Consider the following 22,950-nt stretch of genomic DNA (forward strand, 5'->3'; position numbering starts at 1 on the left):
GTTTTCCTTTTGTAACTATGTGTTTGTATCTTTTTTTAGCCCTGAAGAAGCCCTGCAACGTGGGGCGAAACGTTGGCTCATTAAAATAGTATATTTCTACTATTTGAGTTTTTTTTTTACCGCACCCGGACCATATTCCTTTCATCTCTACACACGGTCAATCAATAATCTTCCAGTACTCTATTAATTGTGTGAAGATTTATATATCGATATTTAAAACAATGTCAAATATCGAAAGGAATATGATTAATTCAATTTAAAATAACGAAAAACTATTTTTCTGCTGTTTATAAACTAAATATCGATATTTCGAAAAAAAAAATATCGAAATAGTTTTTCTAATCTTCTATATCGATATTAGTAAGAATGTCGAATATCGAAAGGAATATGCAAAAATCAATACGTATCAATTCTAGGTTTGGTCTGAAATACCAATTTAATCTAACTAGAAGTATCAAATGATATCCGTGATACTGAGTTAAGGCATATTTCAATAGGTGTAAATGCTAGGTTTAATACACTGTATTAATTTAAGATAACTAGCTGTTGGGGCGAGGGGTGTTTCGTATGTGAAAACCGACCTCTTCCCCAGAGGGAAATGTTCACTGGCTCGAGATAAAATAAAACAAAAAAAAACAAAAAAAAAAACGGACGACCTGAAATAAATATCACATACAAAAAAATAATAATAGAGAAAATGAAATAATAAAAAAAATAACTTTCCAAGTGATATACAGATTTAATTAATTAAAATATAAACAAAAATGAACTGTTATGTTGTTACAAAAAAAGATAATGAATTGTGGATTAAAAAATATTTTGATACATGTACAAACAAAAAGAAAAAAAATACAATTCTATTTACACAAGAAATAATAAGTTAATTAAAGCCAAAAAAAAAAAAAAAAAAAAATATGAAGCTCGAAAGAAGAAAAGAAAGTCACTCACAGATGGGGGTGGGGGTCGATATGCGCATATCAAAATAACATTACGAGTCTAGAGTTGGTTGACCAGGATAACCGCTGGCGAGCTGGTGAGAGAGAGTGCCAGGCAGCGCGACGACTCCAAAAACGTAGACTGCACAGTGGTGACTGACGGTGAGTCGGTGAAAGGGTTACAAAACAAAAATAGCTCCAACAAACTTGGAAACGAAAAGATCGAACACCGTAACCAACTTGTAGCCTCTCCAGGTGAAAGTGTCGATACGCAAGTCTGCGAGTGGTGTGTTCGCGGTGGGCGTGCTCTTGCGCTCTCCTCTTGCGCTGCCATGGGTGGGTGTCTATCATACTTGGTGCTCAGGCATACGTCGCATTTCCCAATGGTTTCCTGGATAGTTTTCCGCATCCCCCACCAGAAGTACTTTCGACTAAGAGCTTAGTAGGTCTTGTTTAGGCCGCTGTGATTGGTCTTCCACCGATGGTACGCCAGGGTGACCTCCTTCTGTTGTTCCTCATCTCGGAGGGTTTCCACCATCGTCGTACAACGAATGAAGGTTCGGTCCACGCCTATTTGTTCCCGTCTCCAGAGTCGTCGAATCTTCTCCCATACCACTCCGTTCCCTACGTATAAGTGGTAAGTCCTCCCTGCCTTGGATGCATCATGAAGCTCCCGACAAATTTGATCATCCCTGACCCCCGGAGTCCACCAGATAGTGGTAATCGATGTCTTCCCGTATTTGATGAAATCCATCTTTATCAACCCCGACGTTCTGGTCTTCCAGATGATTTGGAGTGCTTTTTCGTTTATTATTTCATCAATCTGCTCCATTTCTGTCAGTCTTTCATCGGTCGATCTTTCATCTCCGGATTATGTTTCGTGGTCGCGCTCCGGTGTACTTTGCGTTTCCTCCTCTTCCGGCGTCCATTCTCTCCAAAACTGGCGTACGTCTCCAGACGTGTGTGGTTGCTCCTCTTCTATCCCATTTATAGTGATCGCCCTAGACAGCCAATCGGCTATCACATTCTCCTTTCCTGGCTTGTACTGGATTTCCATGTTGTATTGCTGCGGAGCTCCTTCCAGCTGGTCACTTTAGCCTAGGATTCCTTTAACTACCCAACCCACTGAAGTGGGCTATGGTCGGTATGCACCCGAAACCTTCTTCCAAAGACATAGGGACGAAAGTGTTCAACAGCCCAAACGATTCCTGATAGTTCTCTCTCCAGAGCACTATATCTCGTTTCTGCGTCGATCAGTTGTCGGCTAGCGTATGCCACCGGTCTTTCTATGCCCTCACCCTCCGGTGATAATACCGCCCCCAACGCAGACTCGCTTGCGTACGTAGGGATGGTAAAATGACGCTGAAAATCTGGGAATGCGAGAATCGGTTCCCGCTGAAGTGTCTCCATGCATTTCCTAATGTTCTCGATCATATCCGGTGTCACGACTACCCTATTTCCCTTTTTCAGAAGGTTATTTAAAGGTACCAGGTATTTCACCATGGTGGGTACGAACCACCCTTTCACGTCTGTTGGTATCGCCATCTTCCGGATCGCCTCTACCTTATTCGCGTCAAGGTGGACTACCTGTTTAGAAATAGTGTGCCCTAAAAAATTTATTTGGGTTTGTCCCAGTATTGACTTCTCTGCAGACTTCAACCCGAATTTTCTAACCTGTTGGAACACTATGTGCAAGTGGGACACATGCTCTTTCTCGGTTTTGCTGACTTGAAGGTCGTCCATGTACACCTGGCACATGGACTCATCGATTCCTCGCAAAAACTCGTCCATCAGCCGCTGAAACGTGATGGAGGCATTTTACAGAACGAAGGGCATCCTTGTGAATTCGTAATACTCCTTTTTTGAATGCAGGGCCCTTTTATGCTGGTAATAATGCACCCGGAAGCATATTGATTTGGTGTTACCCGGCTTTCAAATCCAGGGTAGCGAAGAATGTGGGCCGACCTAGTCTATCCAGGATATCTTCTAATCTTGGTATTGGATACCTCTAGTCCACCGTATTGTAATTGAGGCTTCAGTAATCAATCACCACTCTATAACGCTCTCCCTTATCTCCTGGTGTGATTTTCTTCCGCTGTCATCAATGATGCCCTGTTTCTTGAGGTTCTCGAATGTGTTGCCTCAACGCATGCGGGTACCGCCTTTCTTTTACATACGTCACTTTCTCCCGTTTCAAGGGGATTTCATGCATGGTTTGTCCTGTCGCTCAACAAGTCTCCCTCTTTAAAGAATATATCTGAGTATTCCCTCTTAATTTCCCGTCTCCAACTTCTCTCTCCCTGGATTGCCTATCCTTCTCGTCCCCTTTAGGCGAAGTCCCTTACAGCTATACCTTCACTTCCCTGACCGAATTTGCCATTGACTTTTGGTGTTCCTAATCCGTACCCCAGCTTTTCCCAGCAAATCACACCCCACAATGGCCTGATATTCGGTCATTCGGAGCATCTTTTCCACGATCTGTACCCCTAAGGTCCCTCTATCCCCCAATTACCTAATTCCATATCCGCCTCCCCTCTACTGTACAGGGCCCACCCAGGGTGATTAACTGACATTGACATAACTGAATATCTGTCTGGAATTCTCTCTCTCCTCCGCAGAGCTTTCTCAGCGCCTTCCGGCTCAGAATAGTATGAGAACTCCCAGTGTCGACCAGGCATCTCACGCCGCTCACTCTATGATAGGCAGACCGCTGCTCTCACCTGTGGTATTGTAAATCTCTAGTGTGCGGTCGCCCCTCTCCTGGCACCCTCCTCAATTCTCCTGACTGGATCTTCTTCCTTCGCATGTTCATCGCCAGCTGCTGGTTGGCGGTTTATTCCTCCGTCCTCCTCTTCCTTCCACCTCTGTTCCTGAGGCTTCTGATGCTTCTGAGGTTTCACTAGAGGACTCACTAGGTCTATAGTTCTCTCGCCTTCTCCGCCTTTTGTTTTTGTCTTCTATGTCATTATATTGTATATTATTAGTTTACGAGGATTGTTTGTAAACTGGTGGGGAGGGGGAGTTACGATCTGAATCAGCTGACTGAGAAGATCAGCTGATCGAATCTACATAAAGAGATGTCTCGAACATAATAAACCAAGTATTTCACATTGATTATATGCCGTAATCGCCTTAGGCATTGCTGCATCCGGTTCCAATCCCTCTTCGATCTGTTGTATGCGAAGATGGTCACTCAACGTGCCATGAGGCCACTCTATGCGTCCTCTGCTATTTGGGTGCCCTGCTGTGTTGAGATGTCATGCTATGGTCTTTTATTTCTGTTCGAATGATGGCCTTATCGAATTCTCTGCCTAAATCTGATGAGAAACGCTCTGAAATTTCATATTATTGGAACCACAATCGGAGAGCTGCCAACGCTGCTTCCGACGACTTGTCCTTCACCTAGTGCGCAATTGCCGCCTTACTGAAGAGATCAGTTATGGTGATCCATTCAAATCCTCTCCATGTGAATGTATATCTGCTGATCGTTGAGCGGTGCATCTCCGGAAAATGTCTCCTCTTGTCTCCCTTTTGGTGAGTTTCTGCCATGTTTCGTGAGGAGACTAATTTCACAATTTCTTACAACCTCCGTGAAGGACTTTCACTTTAACGCGTGTAGGGTCTCCGGGATTCCGCGGTGATTTATCTTGCCCTGGTGATATGCTCTGGTCACTTCTTTTTGGCGTTCGTCTTCTTGAAGCATTTCCCCCATCTGCTTGCAACGGATGAAACGTCTATCCATCCCTATTTGTTCGCTGCGCTATAGCCACTTAATCGTCTCCCAGACGATAGTATTGCCCACCATTGATGATATGTTTCTCTGGTCCCTAAAGCATCCTTCAACTGTGCAAATCTGGTTGTCTCTCACACCTGGCTGCGACCAAATCGTCGTGATATTGCTCCTCCCATACTTGTTACACTCAACTTTGAGCAATCCAGTGGTTCTCGTCTTCCATATAATCTGCCGCCTCTTGTCATTGCCTCAACTTCCTCCATATCTATTGGTCTTCCTACCTCAGAGCTGCTGTTAGACGAAGATTCCACCCTATCGTCTTCCTCCGCCACATTCTGTTCTTCCTCCTCTCTCGGCGTCCATTCTCGTAGAAACTGTCTCACTCCTGTCGGTTCTCCGTTGTCTTCTTCCAAGGCGTTCACAGTTATGGTTCGAGATATACAATCAGCTACCACATTTTCTTTGCCTGGTTTATATGTGATTTCCACATTGTTCTGTCGCAGTAACTCATTCAACGCGTAATCCTGGCCGAAGACTCCTTCAAATTTCCCACCCATTGCAGGGGCCTATGGTCAGTGTATACTTTAAACTTTCTCCCGAACACATAGGACCTAAACTGCTCAACAGCCCACACTATTCCTAAGAGCTCTCGTTCCTGCGCACTGTATCTATCTCTGTCTCTATCAGGCACCTACTGGCGTACGCCACTGGGCGACCTCCTTCACCCTTCTGAGACCTTTCGTTCCCAGCGCGTACTCACTCGCATCTGTAGTGAGAAGGAATTGTCGAGCAAAGTCTGGGAAAGCAAGCACCGCCTGATATTGTCTTCCACCATGGGAGTGATGATTTCCTTCCTGTCTTTTTTCAGAAGGTTGTTGAGCTGGACGAGGTACTAAGCCATTTCTGGCACAAATCTCCGGTAATAATTTCAAGTTCCCAACAACCTCCGAACTCCCACCACATCCCTAGGCACTTTCATCTTCCGGATAGCTTTAGAAAAAAAATGTATTTATTTCTGCCCCAACGATGATTTCTCTCCTGACAATTTCAGCCCAAATTGCCTAGTTCTCTGGAATACGCTGTGTAAATGCTGCACGTGTTCTTCTTCGTTCTCACTGAACTCTTGGAGATGGTCCATATAAACGGCATCCTTATAAATTCATAATGTCCTCTCTCGAATGTGAATGCCGTCTTATCATTGTATGGGGATGTACTATCAATAATTATTCCCTAATGTTTTAAACTTTTGAGCTCTTCCCTGGTGTGCTTTTATAGTGCCTATGGGTATCTCCTCTCTTTCACATATGTAACCTTATCTTCTTTTAGTATGATCTCATGGCAGTCTTTCTGGTGTTCCCGAGCATGTCTCTTTCTTTAAAAAAATATCTTCTTATTCTCTCCTAAGTCTCTGTCTCCAGTCCTCAGCCTGATTAATTGCTCCGATGCGTGCGCCCTCGGTTTTTCTTTGTCGATGGCATTTGTAAATTTTATCTCCCAACCTAATTCTCCATTTTCCCTCGATATTATTAACCCAAGCACCCACCTTCCCTAGCAGGTCACACCCCACAATCACTTTTTATTCCCAGGGCATACAATATGTACCGGTAAGTTCTCTCAACTAAATCCCCACCGGTTCAACCGTATCTCCACCTCCCCCTCTACCTCGCAAGGGCCACCCAGGGTGATCAATTTACATTGGCATTTCTGAATCTTCTATGTCCTGTCTCCATCACAGAGCTTTTTGCAAGGCTTATCGGCACATGATGGTACTGGGACTGCCAGTGTCCAACAGGCATCTCATTCCTGCTATCTATATTATAGGCACACCGCCGCTCTTCTCCCTCACGTTATAATTCAGCAGTGTGTGGTCGTCCCCCTGCTGACATCCCTTTCAGATGTCTCGCGTCATCCTCTCTCCAGTTCCTTGCCTCCAAACACCTCTGTTCCCTTGATTCCATCTTCCTGCTTCCACTCTGTCTCCATGGCTTACTCGGTTCCGTGGCTCCTCAGTTTTTTCTTCGGTCTTCGACGTTCCCGATGCTTTTGTAGATTTACTCAACCTCCAGTCGGTCCTCCGTATCTGTTGGGCGTTATCTCCATTGGTTTGCCCCGGTCCACATCTCTTCTTCGGTACATGTGTGGGCACTGTTTGGCTATGTTCCCCTCATTTCCGCATTCGAAACATCTGGTGCGCTGGCACTGCGCTTCTAGGTGTCTTATCTTTCCGCATCTGTGACAATTGCGGTCCTCTTACCGACTGTTGCCTCTGTGTCTTGCCTTGTTCGGTTTGTTTCCCTGATTCCTTTGCTAAGATTTATAAGTATTCCTAGGCCGATCGTATTCGATCCGAGTCCATCCCGGTCCCATCTCTTCCACTTCCATTCGGGCCTCCTGTTCCCGGCGCTTGTAACTATTAGGTCCTGAGCACACTCTAGGAAGTAATGTTCTCTCGATATTTCCTCCTTCTTCCCCAGCTCTTTCGCCAACTTAATCTTTAGTACATTGGATAGGTATTGCATCCGACCCTGTACCTCGATTGTCTCCATCATCTCGTTGAGTTTTTCGGCGATTCCTTTGTATCATGCCAGGAGCTCCGCGGCATACTGCCCATTAGACTGTCTCGGTTTCTTCGTCTCCATAAACATGGAGTCTGTGGTCCACTGTCCTGGCCGTGCGGACTTTGATCCATTCCAGCGTCGCAGCATGAGCTTCCACTAAAGAGACTCCCGGTAATGGCTCCATCTCTGGGTTGACTGAATTTACAGGTTGTTTGTCTGTTGCTAGAGGTGGGTGGGTGTATTTTTGACCCTCGGTGTTTAGAATTGTTGCTCTTACTATTCCGTTACCTGCCATAAATCAAAGAGAAAAGAAAAAAAAAAGATTTTCTTGAGAGCGAGCATGTGGATGGGTGGATTGGCTTGGCTGGTACGAGTTGGGCTAAGCTCGTTGCCGATCCGCCGAGAGTTGGTTTTTTGGACACAAATCTGTTGGGAGGTTAAAGGTGTTTGTTGTTACTTGTTATAATAAGTTTTATGTGTAATCTTATTTAATTTCATTTCATTTTTTTTTGTAATATAATCCCAGTGGAATTGCTGAAACCACTTGTACGTCCTCCATGCTCACTTGTGGATGGTCCTTTCGAACGATCCCTTTGTTTACCGAGCATTTGTACAAGCCTCTGATTCGTGGCGAGCGGCCAACATGTAGAGGCCCCTTTAAACGCGTATTTATGAAATGGAAACTTATAATATAAAGTCATCATTTTTACTTTTCGAATCAAAATGAAGCGAAAAGTTAAAGATACTTTTTTTTTTAATAATATAATAATAATACTGGAAGATTATTGATTGACCGTGTGTATAGATGAATGGAATATCTTTTAATTTATATTCATGTGTTACCTTTTTAAGTGTACTTATATTAATTTTCTATTATAATTTACACTTTTCTGTATCCCCACTCATTTGGTATATTGTCTTTCTTAATCACTTACACATACTGTATTCCATTATTTTATACTTTATTTTTCCTTTGTTTTTCTATCTATGAGTTTTTTTTTGGTTTTTTTTTCTTATAATTTTGTAAATATCTCTTCTCCCCCTCCATTATGTATATGACCATTTATTGTTTTCCTAATTTAATTTTTTTTTTTTTTTACAATGTTTACTTTAAAATTATTTTTGTTATTGTCGCATGCTAACTACCATCCCCAGTCCTCCCGATACAAACGGCTCACTCTGTCTTTGACTCCCGTAAAAACAGGTATGAATCTGTCTCATCATTTGATTTTATTCTTTTCTTTTTTCATCTCTTAATTTGTACTTTCTTTAATATTTCTTCTTTTATCTTACCTCTTTTCTATCTGTTACTATTACTCTTTTCATTTACTATTTACAACCTTTAATTTTTTTTATTATATTTTACTTTTCATTATGTACCCCTGTTATTTTCCACTTATGTTTTTTCTTTTTTGTAACTATGTCAAGTGTTTGTATCTTTTTTTAGCCCTGACAAAGCCCTGTAACGTGGGGCGAAACGTTGGCTTAATAAAAATAGTATAATTATTTACTATTTGAGTTTTTTTGACCGCATCCGAACCATATTCCATTCATCTATAATAATAATAATAATAGTTTAAAACTAATTATTCTTATATCTTTTCAAGGGAGTAAATTCAAACCAGTTAAGTAAATGAACGGACCGTTATTACCTACTTGACAAAATAATTTGGTGGCTAGATTAGTGCAATACATATTTTCATTTATGTACATGAAAAAAGTTTTAAGAAACTCCTTTTTCGTACTCGACTAAATTTTCTGAGTTCAACGCCCTCTATTATTTCTTGATTTTCAAGCTGTTTTAAATTTTAGATAGGTTCATGTTTTGATTTTTACCTAGTAGAAGACTATTCATTCCCAGTGATGTCAGCTAATATGTTAATTGATAAGTTGATTGTTGAATACAATTTTTTTCTATTTTTAAATATATGAGTTTTTATTATGATGTAAAAAAAAAATGATAAAATCTATGCCTTGACGAAATTGAGGTTTTTCGCTTACATTAGACATCTCAGTTTAAGCCTACGTCATAACTTCAAAAATATTTTAGCACTGGTTTTACTATCGAATTCAAACGGAAAACGATTTCTAGATTCTGACCTCTATATTGAATAACATCTTAGAGGTTGTAACAGTAAACAGTACTAGACGTTTCTGAAATTGTTAGTTTATTAATTGACTAACGTAATAATGTTATAAGTAATAAATTGAAATATTTATAATTTTATTAAAAATTACTTCTTATAATGATTACTGAAGATCTTAATTATGGATTCATCAAGCCTTAATCGTTCTTCGTATCAAGAAAGAAACAAGTATCTAAACCTTTTCAACATCCTATATAAACATTTTAGTCATTATGAACAATAAATTTCTTTTATTTTAAAAATTCCACATCTTCGGTTTTTCTAATCTATCATTTGTATCATGTACAATCATTTTTGATGGATAATAACTTTCATTTTTGAAAACCTTTTTGTGTGAACCATCTAGTATCTTTAGTTTTTGATAACATAGTTTTCTTTATTTTTTATGAGAAAGTGGGCTTCATGTAGTTACTTAGCATTGATGTTTTGGAACTTAAAGTTAATAAAAATGCCAAAATTATTCAAAATTGTATACTATTGTTTTGTTTTATGTTATTTTATTCTTCTTTTCATTTAATTTATATACTTTTATCATTTTCAGAGTTGAGTGGTGCTTCAATATTCTTATATTTTACCAAACTTTACCTGGACTAGGTACATTCAATTAAATTAGATTCATGATGGACAAAAGGAAGAATATAACAAGAACCAAATTCTTCTTGATATGATTGACATTTTCTTTTTTTACTCATTTGAAATAGTATGTATTTTGATTTATAAATGTTACACTGAATAATTGTATTTTGTTATACATTGTATTGTTATATTTCATCTTATTTTTGCATACACGCAAAGTTAAAATTGTTTGTATGATGTTCATTGGCTAGACAATTCGTCTCTGAGTCAATACTTCCATTTTTTTTATTTAACCAGTAATCTCTATTTTAAGATGCCACTTTCCAGTACTTCACATCTAGCAGATTCCTAGCATTGTGAGGAACAACATCTCTCCATGGTTTGCCATCTGGCCATTTTTCTGATATTGTTTAGAGTAAACTTATTTATTATTACTCCCAATAAATCCTTTCTAAGCGTATAGTCCATCTCAACTCGGTAAGTTGATGCACAATTTAGGAAGTAACAGGAACTGGCATTTTTTTTTTCTATTTGGCCTACAGTTCTTCGGGTTTTTATTACTTCTCCTGCTGATCCATTATTTCTCCTCCATGCAATCTTACTTCTGTTAACAAGATTTTCTTTATATCTTTGACTTTGTATGTGTCACAGTACTGTACACTTCAAGATTATGTATAATTGCTCTTTGGTGACCGTCAAAATTAGCTCACTTCTGAGTCCAAAGAAACTTAAATTTGGTATCTTTATATTCCAGAGTATTTCATAAAAAATATCATTCCTTGCACTTCCTAGGCAAGCAAATGTTTTCACTTGCTTAAAAGTGAATGAGCAAATCTGGTCCTCCACACCTTGTTCTTGATGGTATATTTTGTTCTTATGAAGTAGACTAGGGGCACCTGTTATTGACCTGTCAACAACTGGTACGCTTACCCTAAGAGTTCCATAGATTTTTTCCAAAAACTACTTGTCAGATGTGTTTCAGATACGGCTAAAATGTTCACATCATCGGCAAAAGCTAATAGCTTGCTGATATGTTACAAAATTGTGCTGGACATTTGTCTTTTGGATTTCTTATCAGCTACTTCCAGCTCCAGAATTATAAACTTACAATGTATGTGCATATACACACACATATATGTGAGTTTGTTTATCCTTTTATTTATTTGAATTTATGACCAGGAAACAATGTAAAAAAGAATGTACCAACATTATTGAATTCTGATATTATCCCAGTCCGTGAGTTTCATCTCAACAAGTATATTTTTCCGGATGCCAGGTTTTTGTATAAATACTTCATGAATCAGTTAATGTTGAAGATTATGTATAGTAAGGTATACCAGTATCTTATATAATTGGTTTTAATGTTGTGAGTATATAATAGTTATATTTGACTAAATTGACAACAAAAAAAAACAATGAATAATAAAAATTAATTAACGAAACAAACCACCTAAAATATTTATAACAGCATTTTAATTTCATTTAGGGTTGTTTTGGCCCGGGAGGTGTACATTTCAATTAAGTTAATAGTTTTTTTTTTTTTTTTATTTCATTCATCATTTAAAATTAATTTCCGATTTGCAGTTAACTTTTTTTATTTTTTACAGTTACTGATTGATGTAAGTCATGGAAGACTATAAATTCCTATTTAAAGTTGTTCTAGTTGGAAATGCAGGTGTTGGAAAAACATGTTTAGTTAGAAGATTTACCCAAGTAAGTACTTAAGCTATTATACTTCCAAGCTACACCATTACTTTAATCGTTTATCCATTTCTTTTCTTTACATTATTCATTTATTTTATAATTACATAATATCTAGTATGAGGGAGTCCTGTCTACTGTATTGGCTTTGGATGTAGTCCGGACTAGTAGGTAATCCTGGAATAGCTGTAAGATATTAGTCTGTTGACTAATTTGTGTGATCGGGCATCATAAAAATATGTACATATTCATATTTTTATTATGGATGTTCACACTTTTTTCTCCATACATACATACATACATATATATATTTATTGATAACTTTTTTCACGACTGTTGCATGTATAGATTTTTTTTTTGTGGGTCTTGAGGATCAGTCAATAATAAAACTTGGTAGTAATACATCTTTTGGCGATGTTTCGCAACTTTATTGTTTGCATAGTCATGCCCCACATCACAAATAAAAAACACAGTTTTTTAGAACATACACTCACTTCAAATAATTGTCACAAAACTACAAGTATATAGTGCAATTTCTGACTAATAAATATTGCAATCAAATATAGGTTAATACAATTTTCAACTGCAGTTTGTTTTACATTATGGTGCTACCATCTTGATATTTGGGGAAGGAATGAAACGGTTTTGAAATGAAAGGAAGGTTTGTGTGTTTAGTTTTCCCGACATGTGCTGGTTTATTTTTCAGTAGATAGTCTGTATATTTTTTCTGTTGTTATTTGTGTCTTTATGTATTTATTAGGTTAGAATAGCTTGAATTTAAATTTTGTTCATCTTATTTTTTATTAATGGCTTGATTCTTATATTTTTCTATTGTGATCATTTCTTTTAAATTTTGATATGAGAACATTCCAGTCTCTATATTGTCATTGCCAGAAGTTTTAACTGTTAATTTATATATTTAGTTAAATATAGACAGTTCTTCTCTTTTTTGGTTCTTTAATACTTTCTATTGTGACAATATTATTTTCCCTAATGATTATCACCCTGAATTGGCCCTCACATCACTGTATCTCCTTACCCCTGTTAGAACCTAACTTTCTATATATGATTGTCCTGATTTTGATCGCTCCCATCCTATCTATGACCTTTAAATTTTCCTGCGCTACCCTCCTGGTTTTTTCCTTTTCAATTTTTCCTCGTGCTTTCTCCCATAACTTCTTCAAGCAACGTGGTTATTGAGTATTTCCTCTCTGTCTGCTGTTGTGCCTTTATAGTCCCGCTGGTGTTCGTGAAGCCCAAAGAGGACCTCAAATGACGAAAACCCCGTAACTGCATGTATGGAATGTTTATTTGCCGCAATCGCCTTAGGCATAGCCATGTCCGGTTCTAGTCCTTGGTCGACCTGATATAATTGAAGATGGTCATTCTACGTGCTATGAAGCCGCTCTATGCCTCCTCTACTCTTGGGGTGCCCTGATGTGTAGAGATGCCATAATACGTCAAGGTCCTTCATTTCCTTTCGAATCATGGCATTGTAAAATTCTCTGCCTGAATCTGACAAGCTCCAGAACTCCGTAGAATTGAAACCACAAGCGGAGACCTGTCAATACTGCTTCCGAAGACCTGTCCTCCACCTGGAGTGCCATTGCTGCTTTACTCATTACATGGTCACTCATTTGTATCTCTTCCATGTAAATGTGTCAATTTGTAAATCTTTGAGCGGTGCAGTAGGTCAATAGTGCCTGTGGTAGGTGTCTTCTGTCTTCCTTTAGGCGGATGTCTGTCGTACTTAGTGCGTAAACAAACCTCGCAGCTTCCTATAATCTCCGATATAGTGTTCCTCATCCCCCACCAAAAGTATCTTCTCTTTAAGACCTGCATAGTCTCAGGGATTCCACAGTGATTAGTCTTACCCTGGTGATACGCTAGAGTGACTTCTCGTTGTTGTTCTTTTTCCTAAAGGGTTTCCACCATCAGTTTGCAAAGGACGAATGCCCTGTCCATTCCTATCAGTTCATCATGCCATAGCCGCTTGTCCCAAATGCTTTCTTCTCCCAAATGGTTTCATTCCCAACGTGATTGTCACGACTTCTGTCGTATATCAATCATGATTATCCATTTATATCCTCTTCTTGTAAAAGTGTCGATCTGCAGATCGTTGAGCGGTGCATCTGTGGTATGTATCTCTTCTTGTCTCCATTTTGGTGGATTCCTGTCATATTTTGTGCTTAGACTAATTTCGTAATTTCCTACAACTTCTGTGATTGTCTTCTTCATCCCCCACCAAAAGTACGTTCTCTTTAATGCTTGCAGTGTCTCCGAGGTACCACGGTGATTTGTTTTGCCCTGATATGCTACAGTCACTTCTCTCTGGCGTTCGACCTCTCGAAGGGTTTCCTCCATCAACTTGCATTGGGCGAATGTCCCGTCTATTCCTATGTGTTCATCACACCATAGCTGCTTGAACTTCTTGCGAATGGTTTCATTCCCAACGTACAGGTGATACTTTTCTCCAGGCTTCGAAGCATTATTCAATGTTCTACAGATCTGGTCGTTCTTAACGCCTGGCTGTGACCAGATCATCATTATTTTACTTCTCCCTTACTCACTATATTTAATTTTGGTCAATCCAGTAGTTTTCGTCTTCCAAATAATTTTTCTCTTCTTGTCGTTAATTATTTTTTCTATTTCCTCTATGTCTCCAGATCTTTCTTCTGCCGGACTCTCGTTATTCAACGATTCTTCCCTATCTTCTTCTTCTGCTGCATCCTATTCTTCCCCTCTAGGCGTCCATTCTCGCAGAAGCTGTCTCATGACACCGGACGGTTCTACAGCCTCCTCCTCTACTGCATTTTACTGTTATTGCTTGTGACAACCAATCAGCTACTACATTTTCTTTTCCTGGTTTATATATAATTTCCATATTAACTGTCCAAGAAGCTCCTTCCAACAAGTAATCCTGGCTGAAGACTCTTTCAACTTTCCCATCCATTGCAGGGGCCAGTGGTGAGTGTGTACTCTAAACCTTCTGCCAAACACGTAGGGCCTAAAGTGGTCAATAGCCCACACTATTCCCAAGAGCTCCCGCTCCATTGCACTGTATCTGGTTTCCATCTCCGTCAGGCGTCTACTGGTGTATGCCACAGGGCGATCTTCTCCTTCACCCTCCTGAGACAACACCGTGCCCAGCGCGTACTCACTCATGTCTGTTGTGATAGTGAATTGGCGAGTAAAATCTGGAAACATGAGCACTGGCTTCCGCTGCTGCTTCTCCATACACTGCCTAATGTTGTCTTCCACCAATGGAGTTATCATCACTTTTCGGAGCCCAAAACTGAAAGTAAGAAATTGGAAAATGCATCCTATATATACCCAGAATTTAGTATTTGATGATGATATTCTCATTATTGCAGAAAACAGAAGAGCCTTGCAAGAAGTGCTGCAAGCATGGAAGGAAGCGCTGAGCAAAAAGGAATGTACATCAACCCAGCTAAATCTTAGAAAATGGTGTTGTCTAAAAGAAAAATGTTTGTGGCTGAAGGAGTTGAGACATAAGTCTTAGCTACCTCAGAACTGCAGCAGCATCGGTTCCAATACGGCCTGGGGGTCGACTTTTATTTCATGGAGGTTCCACTCAATGAAAACTAACCATCATAGGGTAGTAGCCAATAGATAACCTTCCCGTATGTCAGAAGTGATCAAGCAAGGGGTAATAAATTTGAATTGGAAAACTGGAAGTAAGCACAGAAATAAATAGAAAACTTATATGAAGGAACATAAAATAAATCAAAATATCATACTGATTTTCACCATACCACTAAAAACAACAAACACGAGAAGAAAATATTTTCCATTTATTTCTGCTTGTACAATCTCAATTCACAAATCACAAGGAGGAACATTTGATAATATTATTTATAAATATGACAAAATCCATTGTTTACAGTTAATATGACTAACTCTTTCCACGGTTACATCCATGGAAGGATTATATATTCTAAGAAAAGATAATAATTATATGTTTGTTTTATAATGGAAAAAGAAATTTTATCAAGCATCAATCAAGCATTGTTGTGATAAAGATTTAACAAATAGTGAATGTGATAAATGAATTTTAATTTTTGTTTTTAATGTGAAAATTTACTAATCAGAAATTGTTGTTTTGATCTGGGCTGAATAGCCTGCATGAAGTTGAGTTTTTAAATCATTTGGTTCAAAAATTGTCCCTGGAGATGGCTGGATTGGCCAAAACGTCAGACCTGTAAGGAAAATGAGGTTTGTTGAGACAAAATGGATAAAAATTTATTTATTTAAACTACAATATTAGTTTTGTGCACAAAAAAAACTTTAAAAAGTTACAATTTTTTGATTTTATGTTTCACAATAACCTCACTGAGTTCTAGATTCAAACATCTTCAACTCTGGTCGTCTGTGCTTTTGTAGATGATTTGAACTTTTCGTCTTTCGACTACATCTTTACTTTTCAGTCAGAATTATAATATTCACCAGGTTTAACAGTAGGGCTGAAAATCATTTAATATACTGTCTATTCAGTTTATTGGCGTTCCATCATCCACCAAACAAAAAAATATATCCTGAATACATTGTTAAACACGTGGGTGGTGGACACAAATAAAATGTTTTTACTGTTTTATTAGTTACGGTTATACAATATTAGTTTTGTGCACAGAAAAAACTTAAGTTACAATTTTTTGATTTTATGTTTCACAATAACCTCACTGAGTTCTAGATTCAAACATCTCCAACTCTGGTCGTCTGTCCTTTTATAGATGATTTGAACTTTTTGTCTTTTGACTACATCTTTATTTTTCACAGTCAGAATTATAATATTCACCAGGTTTAACAGTATTCATTGGATCACTAAATCTCCTTTTCTTTCTGGGTTTCATCTTCTTAGTACCAGTATATTTCTTACTTTTTCCCTCTAAATTATCTGCTTCGGAATCCACCTTTTTTTCATCAATGTCCCAATTATATCCATCTGTTTTAATGTAGGATGTTCACAAATTTCTGGGTCACCATTTAAAGCTTTTAATTTCTTTAACCTTTCTCCAATCTCACTTGGTTTATCTTTCTGCTTTTCCTTGATGTCTTGATGATTTCCTTGCACAATTTCTGTCTTTTCCTTTTCTCTAGAATCATCTGTGCATCTCAATGATCCTTCAAGTCTGCTAGGATACCTCTTTATCTGTAGATTTTCTTCTGTTTTAAAACTCAAATTGTTTTGGTCTCCTGCATCAGTTTGTTCTTCCAGTTCTCTTCCATCTTTTGGTAAATTTTCATCAGAAGGTTCTTCATCAACACCAACTATATAGTCTTCAACAAATACAGATGTTTCAGTGTCTTTTTTTATTTCTTTTTTGATTTCTGGTACATTTGTAGCATAAGCTTTCGCATGTAAATCGACCTTCATGTTCACTACATAAAATCTCTCAGGAGATCTTTTCCCAACAATCACAGTATCATTTTTTTAAATTTTCACTTTGTTTTTAGAGAAAGTTACGTATCCACTGTTCTGTGTTATTTTATCCACAGACAACAAGTTTCTGCTGAGATCTGATATGTACATCACATCTTTTAGTTAACACTTGTCACTTTTTACACAACCAACCATTTTGGCTGTCATGGATGCACAGTTTTTTAGCAAGATATCCCTCCTTATTAATAGATTGTGCCTACAATAATACACTTATGTTGTTGGTCATATGTCTAGTGGAACCTGAATCTAAGACCCATTCAGTTCATGATTTACTGCAGCTTTCAGTAAGGAAAAAAGCTGCTGACGTTTTAACTTTATTTTTACGAAAGCAGTCATTCTCTTAGTGGTTTTTTTTTTTTTACATATACCACAGGATTTTTTCTTGGTTGGCCATTATTTACTCACATGTCCTTCTTTAGAGCAAGAAAAACATTTCCTCTCGTCAGAAGTAGTTCTCCTATTTCTTTTTACATATGTTCTAAACGCTACTGGAATGTCTGTTTCCTTAGTAGCATTTGTAGTGTGTCTTTCTTCAGCCATCAGTCTTGTCGTTAAATTTGAAAGAGTTTTCATATCAGAGCCTGTGCTTTCCCAAGCACTTATAAAATATTATACTGCTCTGGAAGTGTAGTTATTACTTTGGAAATGATCATATCATCTGATATATCATTGCCTAATGCCTTTAATCTAAATGCCAAATTTTCAATTGAGCTTATGTGGCTGGCCAAATCTATCCCAGTCTTAAATTTGATATGAAAAAATTCTTGCAAAAGTTCAAACTTTTGCTGAGAAACATCTCTTCATATATGTCTCATATTCTAGAATACATTTGACTTGCAGTAGTACAAGTCAAAATATGATTTAATGCTCTCTGATTCACTGTTGTTACTATTAACTTTTGGGCTTTATCTTCATTTAGTACATACACTGTATAGTCTTTACTTTGCTGGTTTCTGGGAGGCTCAAAATCTTTAGAAATAATCTCAAAGAACCCTTAGGCTTTTAAGAATATGGCTACCTTGAATTTCCACATTTGGAAGTTCCAAAGTCCTGTCAATGGCTCGATCTGATTTATTTCATTGAAGCTGTTGAAATCCATTTTATATTACTTCTTGCACTTAATTTTTTTTTCTTTACAAAGTATTTGAACACAAATAAACACTACCGAACTGTTTTTACTGTCTCACTACAAATTTTGATTTCGTGAACTGTTGAATAACCTGTTGAACACGAGGGTGGTGGACTCAAATAAAATATTTTTACTATTCTTACTGTTTTATTAGTTACGGTTAGATAACATAAAACGTTCTTACTGTAGTGAGAACTAACAACACAACACACAAAAACAATGGCTTGCTAGTAACCTACGACTGACTGTTATAAAACCGTTGCAAGCCGGTACAATCGATATATTCACAGTTTGCCACTGAGCAACGTGTATACAATAAAAAATGAATTTTTACATCTCACTTTAACTTATATATACTTAAATACTTGGTAAGGAAGTACTTTTGCTAGACCACTAGTAATGCAAGGAGGTGATTTGTTCAGGATCATGGTCAACTGCCAGGTTTTCCCCCAATCAAGAGTACCCACTTTATATAGGCTGGGTGAGCCCCAGTAGGGATCCAGAACCCACAGGGTCAATCCTCAGCTGATTTATCAGAATAAATAATTATCTACCATAGCCTGGCTCGTAGCTAGGTCTCACTGAGCTACTCTGATCCCTACCTTTCACTCAATCACCTCTGTTTTATTCGAGTTTGTGATAATATGATTTTGGCATTTACCAATGATTATTAATTGAAATTGAACCCTTTTTAAGGATCTGATTAATTTTATACTAATAATTGTTTTCAGGGTTTGTTTCCTCCAGGTCAAGGTGCTACTATTGGTGTAGATTTCATGATTAAGACTGTTGAAATTGAAAATGAAAAAGTGAAGGTATTTATTTAAGTCTTCTTTGTTTTAAATATACTAATTTATCAGTACAGTGGCTCTGGGAAAAACCCGGTTTAATCATGGTATAGTTCATATTAATTGGCATCGTGCAAGTTTTTTTGTATTAGTTTATAAAAATTCTTTTAAATTAGTATTGCACCTTTTTGCTGCCCCATAAATCATAAAGAAGAGTTTCTTTTAGTTCTTTATTTCTAAATTTCCTCCTTGTTTTTCATTATACCCAATTGTTAAAAGTTTTCATTAGAGTTTAATTAAATCTTTTTTCCATACAGAAACATTTAACATTCCGACAGTTTTATCTTCTGACAATTTTTAAATGTTTTTCCTTTTCTAATGCTTTGTGAATGGCTTAAAGTTTTCTTTCAGTTGAGATACTACTCTTGTCCTTTTACCTAACTTATCATCACCTTACACCTTTTTTATCACTTAAAACCATTTCAAAATACATTTTGTTTAATTTAAATAAACTATAAATAGTGGGGAAAAAATGATTTTATACTATATGAAATATTCAATCATAAACGGAACTAATTTAAATTTCTATTAAAAACAAAACATCATTGAGAATTAAAAAAAAAAAAAGAAAAAAAATCAATCTTTATTTTTCACTAGAACTGTAATTCAGTAGGGCTGTCTGTAGCTCTGGTGGATAGGCGCAGATCTATCAATCTGATAATTGCAAGTGGCACCAGTTCGAATCTGGCCTAGGGCGTTGACTTTTTTTATTAAGAGGCAGTCCCACAAAAATGAAAAATTTGACCCTCCACTATGGTTTACCAATATAGGACTCCAATGGGAGTCTTGGGCTGAAAAAGAAAAAACAATGTAATTCAGTGTATGTGGTTCACCTTTTCAAAAATATTTATACCTCATTTTTGATAATTTATCATATGTATGTATGACTTCTGTAGATTTAAAAAAATAAATAAAATCTTTAGGAAAATAAAATTTATTTAAAACTACACATGTCAATAATTTTTATAATTTCATATTAAATCATGAGTTTTTGTTAAACTTTATAATATAATTTTATTTCATTGTTAGAAAATAGTCTAAGATTAAAGTTCCAAAATTATACTAATAAAAATAGATAAAATATAAAATTAATTAATAAATAAATTACTGTCCTGAATAATCTGGGTTTCTGATATGATGGATCCTGATAGGCACAGTTCTACTGTATTTTAATTTATAAATGACTTGTGTGTTCAGTTTTTAATGATTTTTATTTATTTATTTCAGCTTCAAATATGGGATACTGCTGGTCAGGAGAGGTTTCGTTCTATTACACATAGTTATTATAGATCAGCTCATGCTTTGATATTAGTTTATGATATAAGTTGCCAACCTACATTTGACTGTTTGCCTGATTGGTTGAAAGAAATTGAAGAATATGCTAGTAGCAAGGTTTTGAGGGTTCTTGTTGGTAAGTTTTTTTTTGTTATATATTAACCCTAAATATATATTTTTTTCACAATTGATTGATTTATTGTATTATGTATGATGAGGTATGATTATGTATGTATCTATAAAACTATAAACATCATAACAGTGATGGATAATAGTAAGTAACTGAGATACTGTTTAACTAGCATATTTCAGATTGTATGGATACCCATTTATCCAATAATGCCACCCTCTATAAGTGAGAAATTGGCCAATTGCTGATATCAGCACAATCAAGTTTGTCTGTTTTGATGCACTTATTTCTGAATTAAGTTTTGATATTAGTCTTTCTTCCTAAGGCTATTGTTAACAGCTATATCAAAGCATTTATTTATGCTATATGACCTATCCAAAAAGATCTATTAGCCTACTCCTACTTTACTCAGTGGTGTCAGTATGAGAAGGGAGTTGTTGGGACATTTCCCCAGCACATGTGCTGGTGTTTCAGGCTTTCTGTTGCATTTCAGACAGAAGGACCCAATGTCTCTAACCTGTCCACTGACACATAGAACTCCACTCAAGGCTTAATTAACATTCAGTTTCAGGGCATTGGACCATTCAGAATCCATAAGTTTTGTTTTTCATTAATAAATGTTCCCTTTGGGGTTTCTTGATATGGCATGGGTGGTCTATGGCCAGGTTGAAGATGACAAGGGGCAGCCTTAGAAACTCCATGCAGCACTTTGATTTAGCTTGTCGAGTCCTATATTTATTTTGATATTATTTATAGAGAGGAAAGGTGATATTACATTTTTAAGATCTGATTACACACCTCTGTGACATTATGTTTTTAAGATCCGGTGACACACCTCTCGATTCTAGTGAGCACAAATTATGACTACGGGCTATATTGTCAAAGGTACCTAGAATGTCAAGAAAAATCATTGCACTCTCACTTTTTTTAAATCTTGCATCCTTTAATATGACTTCAATAATTCTTGTGCTCCTGGAAGGCCTTTTATAAAATCTCTTTGATTCCTGTGAAAGGTGACATGTTTTCTCAGTCCATGGTCCAGAACTTTCTCTATAATTTGATTCACAATGGAATATATCATCATAGGCCTTAAGGAAGATTATTATTATTAAAATCACCTTTGCCTTTACATATCAAAATTGTGCCCCCCCCTGTCAAAGTGGTTCTGGTATATTGGGCACTAACAGAATTTTCTCCATAATTGTTTTTATTATATCTGGTATATAAAAACAAGTTGATTGTACGGATAATCAATATACCACCAGGCCTCGGCGATGTGTCCAATAAAGTACATTTCATCACTTTTTTTTAATGGTTTAAATTTCTATAGTTATCAAATTTGGCATCAGGGCTTGTTTTGTACTCCCCATGCTTATGGAGATTATCACTCTCAAAGAAGTTTTAATAGTGTCTTTTAATTTTAGCTAACTTCAAAGGATATTGCTTAGAAGCATTGGCATTCACAATGGTTTGAACTTCACTTTTTATAGTAATTATATTTTGCATCCTTCCATTAATATTGCTCTTCCCAAAAACTCTAATCTGCTTTATTGGCTCTCTGTGGATTTGACCCTTTTCCAACACACTTGTCAGACATATTAGTTTCATTTTATTCTTTCTCATTTTATAAAATTATACATCAGGGTACTAGGGGCCTAGTAGTTCCACATTACGCCAAACTTCATAGATCAATCACTTGCTACTTGCTTCATATCCATGCAATTTTTTTTTTTAACAGATGTTAATTGTGTTGAACAACTAAACAGTTAGTCAAAACTTAACATATAGACCTGCCACAGGCTATCCAACCAGATTAATTAACACGTTGACTGCCAACTACGAGTTATCTCATAGTTGGTGTTATTGCCTGTGATGCCAAACTACGAGATTACTCGTAGTTTACTTACTTGGTTTAACTGACCAATGTTAAATTGGCTTCCTAGTCTGAAATCTTGAAAAGTACTGTGGCAGTCAACCTGTTAATAAGTATTAACATGAAACTTGGTAAATTTATCCTTATTTTTTGAACAGATGGCCTTAGTAGAACTGTTATATAAAGTTACTTATTTATGAAATTTTGTGGGAACTAATTAAATATATTTGAAGTTGATAAACCTAATAAAAAAAAAGTCTAAATATTACATTGACTTTAATTTGTGTAAAGGTCAATCAATTTAAATTGAGTTAATCTTCTATTTTATTTACTTCTGATAATAAGAATAGGGTCAGAATCGAAGGTGCAAGAACAACGATTTTTGCCAAGAAGTTCTATATAGTAATCTTGAAATATCGGAACCGTGGAAACAGATGTCGTAAATTAAAAAAAAAAAAACCTTCTAATAAAAGTTGTAGAGCATCAAAATTTGTATTGAAGAAGTTTGTCGGGGGGTGAGGTCAGCAAAGAACAACATAAATAACCAAAACCATATTTATTTATTTTATGCCGACGTTTCGACC

At 36.9% G+C, this 22,950-nt stretch overlaps 1 protein-coding gene across 3 annotated transcripts in view; it reads left to right on the forward strand.

The window, feature by feature from the left end:
• The first annotated feature begins 9,343 nt into the window (after nucleotides 1–9,343).
• Rab30 (RAS oncogene family member Rab30) overlaps nucleotides 9,344–22,950 on the forward strand; it is a 19,631-nt gene continuing 6,024 nt past the window's right edge. Inside the window, exons 1-5 of one of the 3 annotated variants that reach the window (XM_067051940.1) lie at nucleotides 9,344–9,541; nucleotides 9,915–10,073; nucleotides 11,557–11,662; nucleotides 18,972–19,055; nucleotides 20,316–20,499. In XM_067051940.1, coding sequence (XP_066908041.1) covers nucleotides 11,576–11,662; nucleotides 18,972–19,055; nucleotides 20,316–20,499 — 355 coding nt within the window. In that variant the 5' untranslated portion in view covers nucleotides 9,344–9,541; nucleotides 9,915–10,073; nucleotides 11,557–11,575. The remainder of the gene's footprint in view (nucleotides 9,542–9,914; nucleotides 10,074–11,556; nucleotides 11,663–18,971; nucleotides 19,056–20,315; nucleotides 20,500–22,950) is intronic. The other 2 variants (XM_014433305.2, XM_014433306.3) reach the window with 2 other exon arrangements.

The sequence above is a fragment of the Halyomorpha halys genome, unplaced genomic scaffold, assembly GCF_000696795.3.
Source record: "Halyomorpha halys isolate HHAL.00 unplaced genomic scaffold, Hhal_1.1 Scaffold1184.1, whole genome shotgun sequence".
Lineage (NCBI taxonomy): Eukaryota > Metazoa > Arthropoda > Insecta > Hemiptera > Pentatomidae > Halyomorpha > Halyomorpha halys.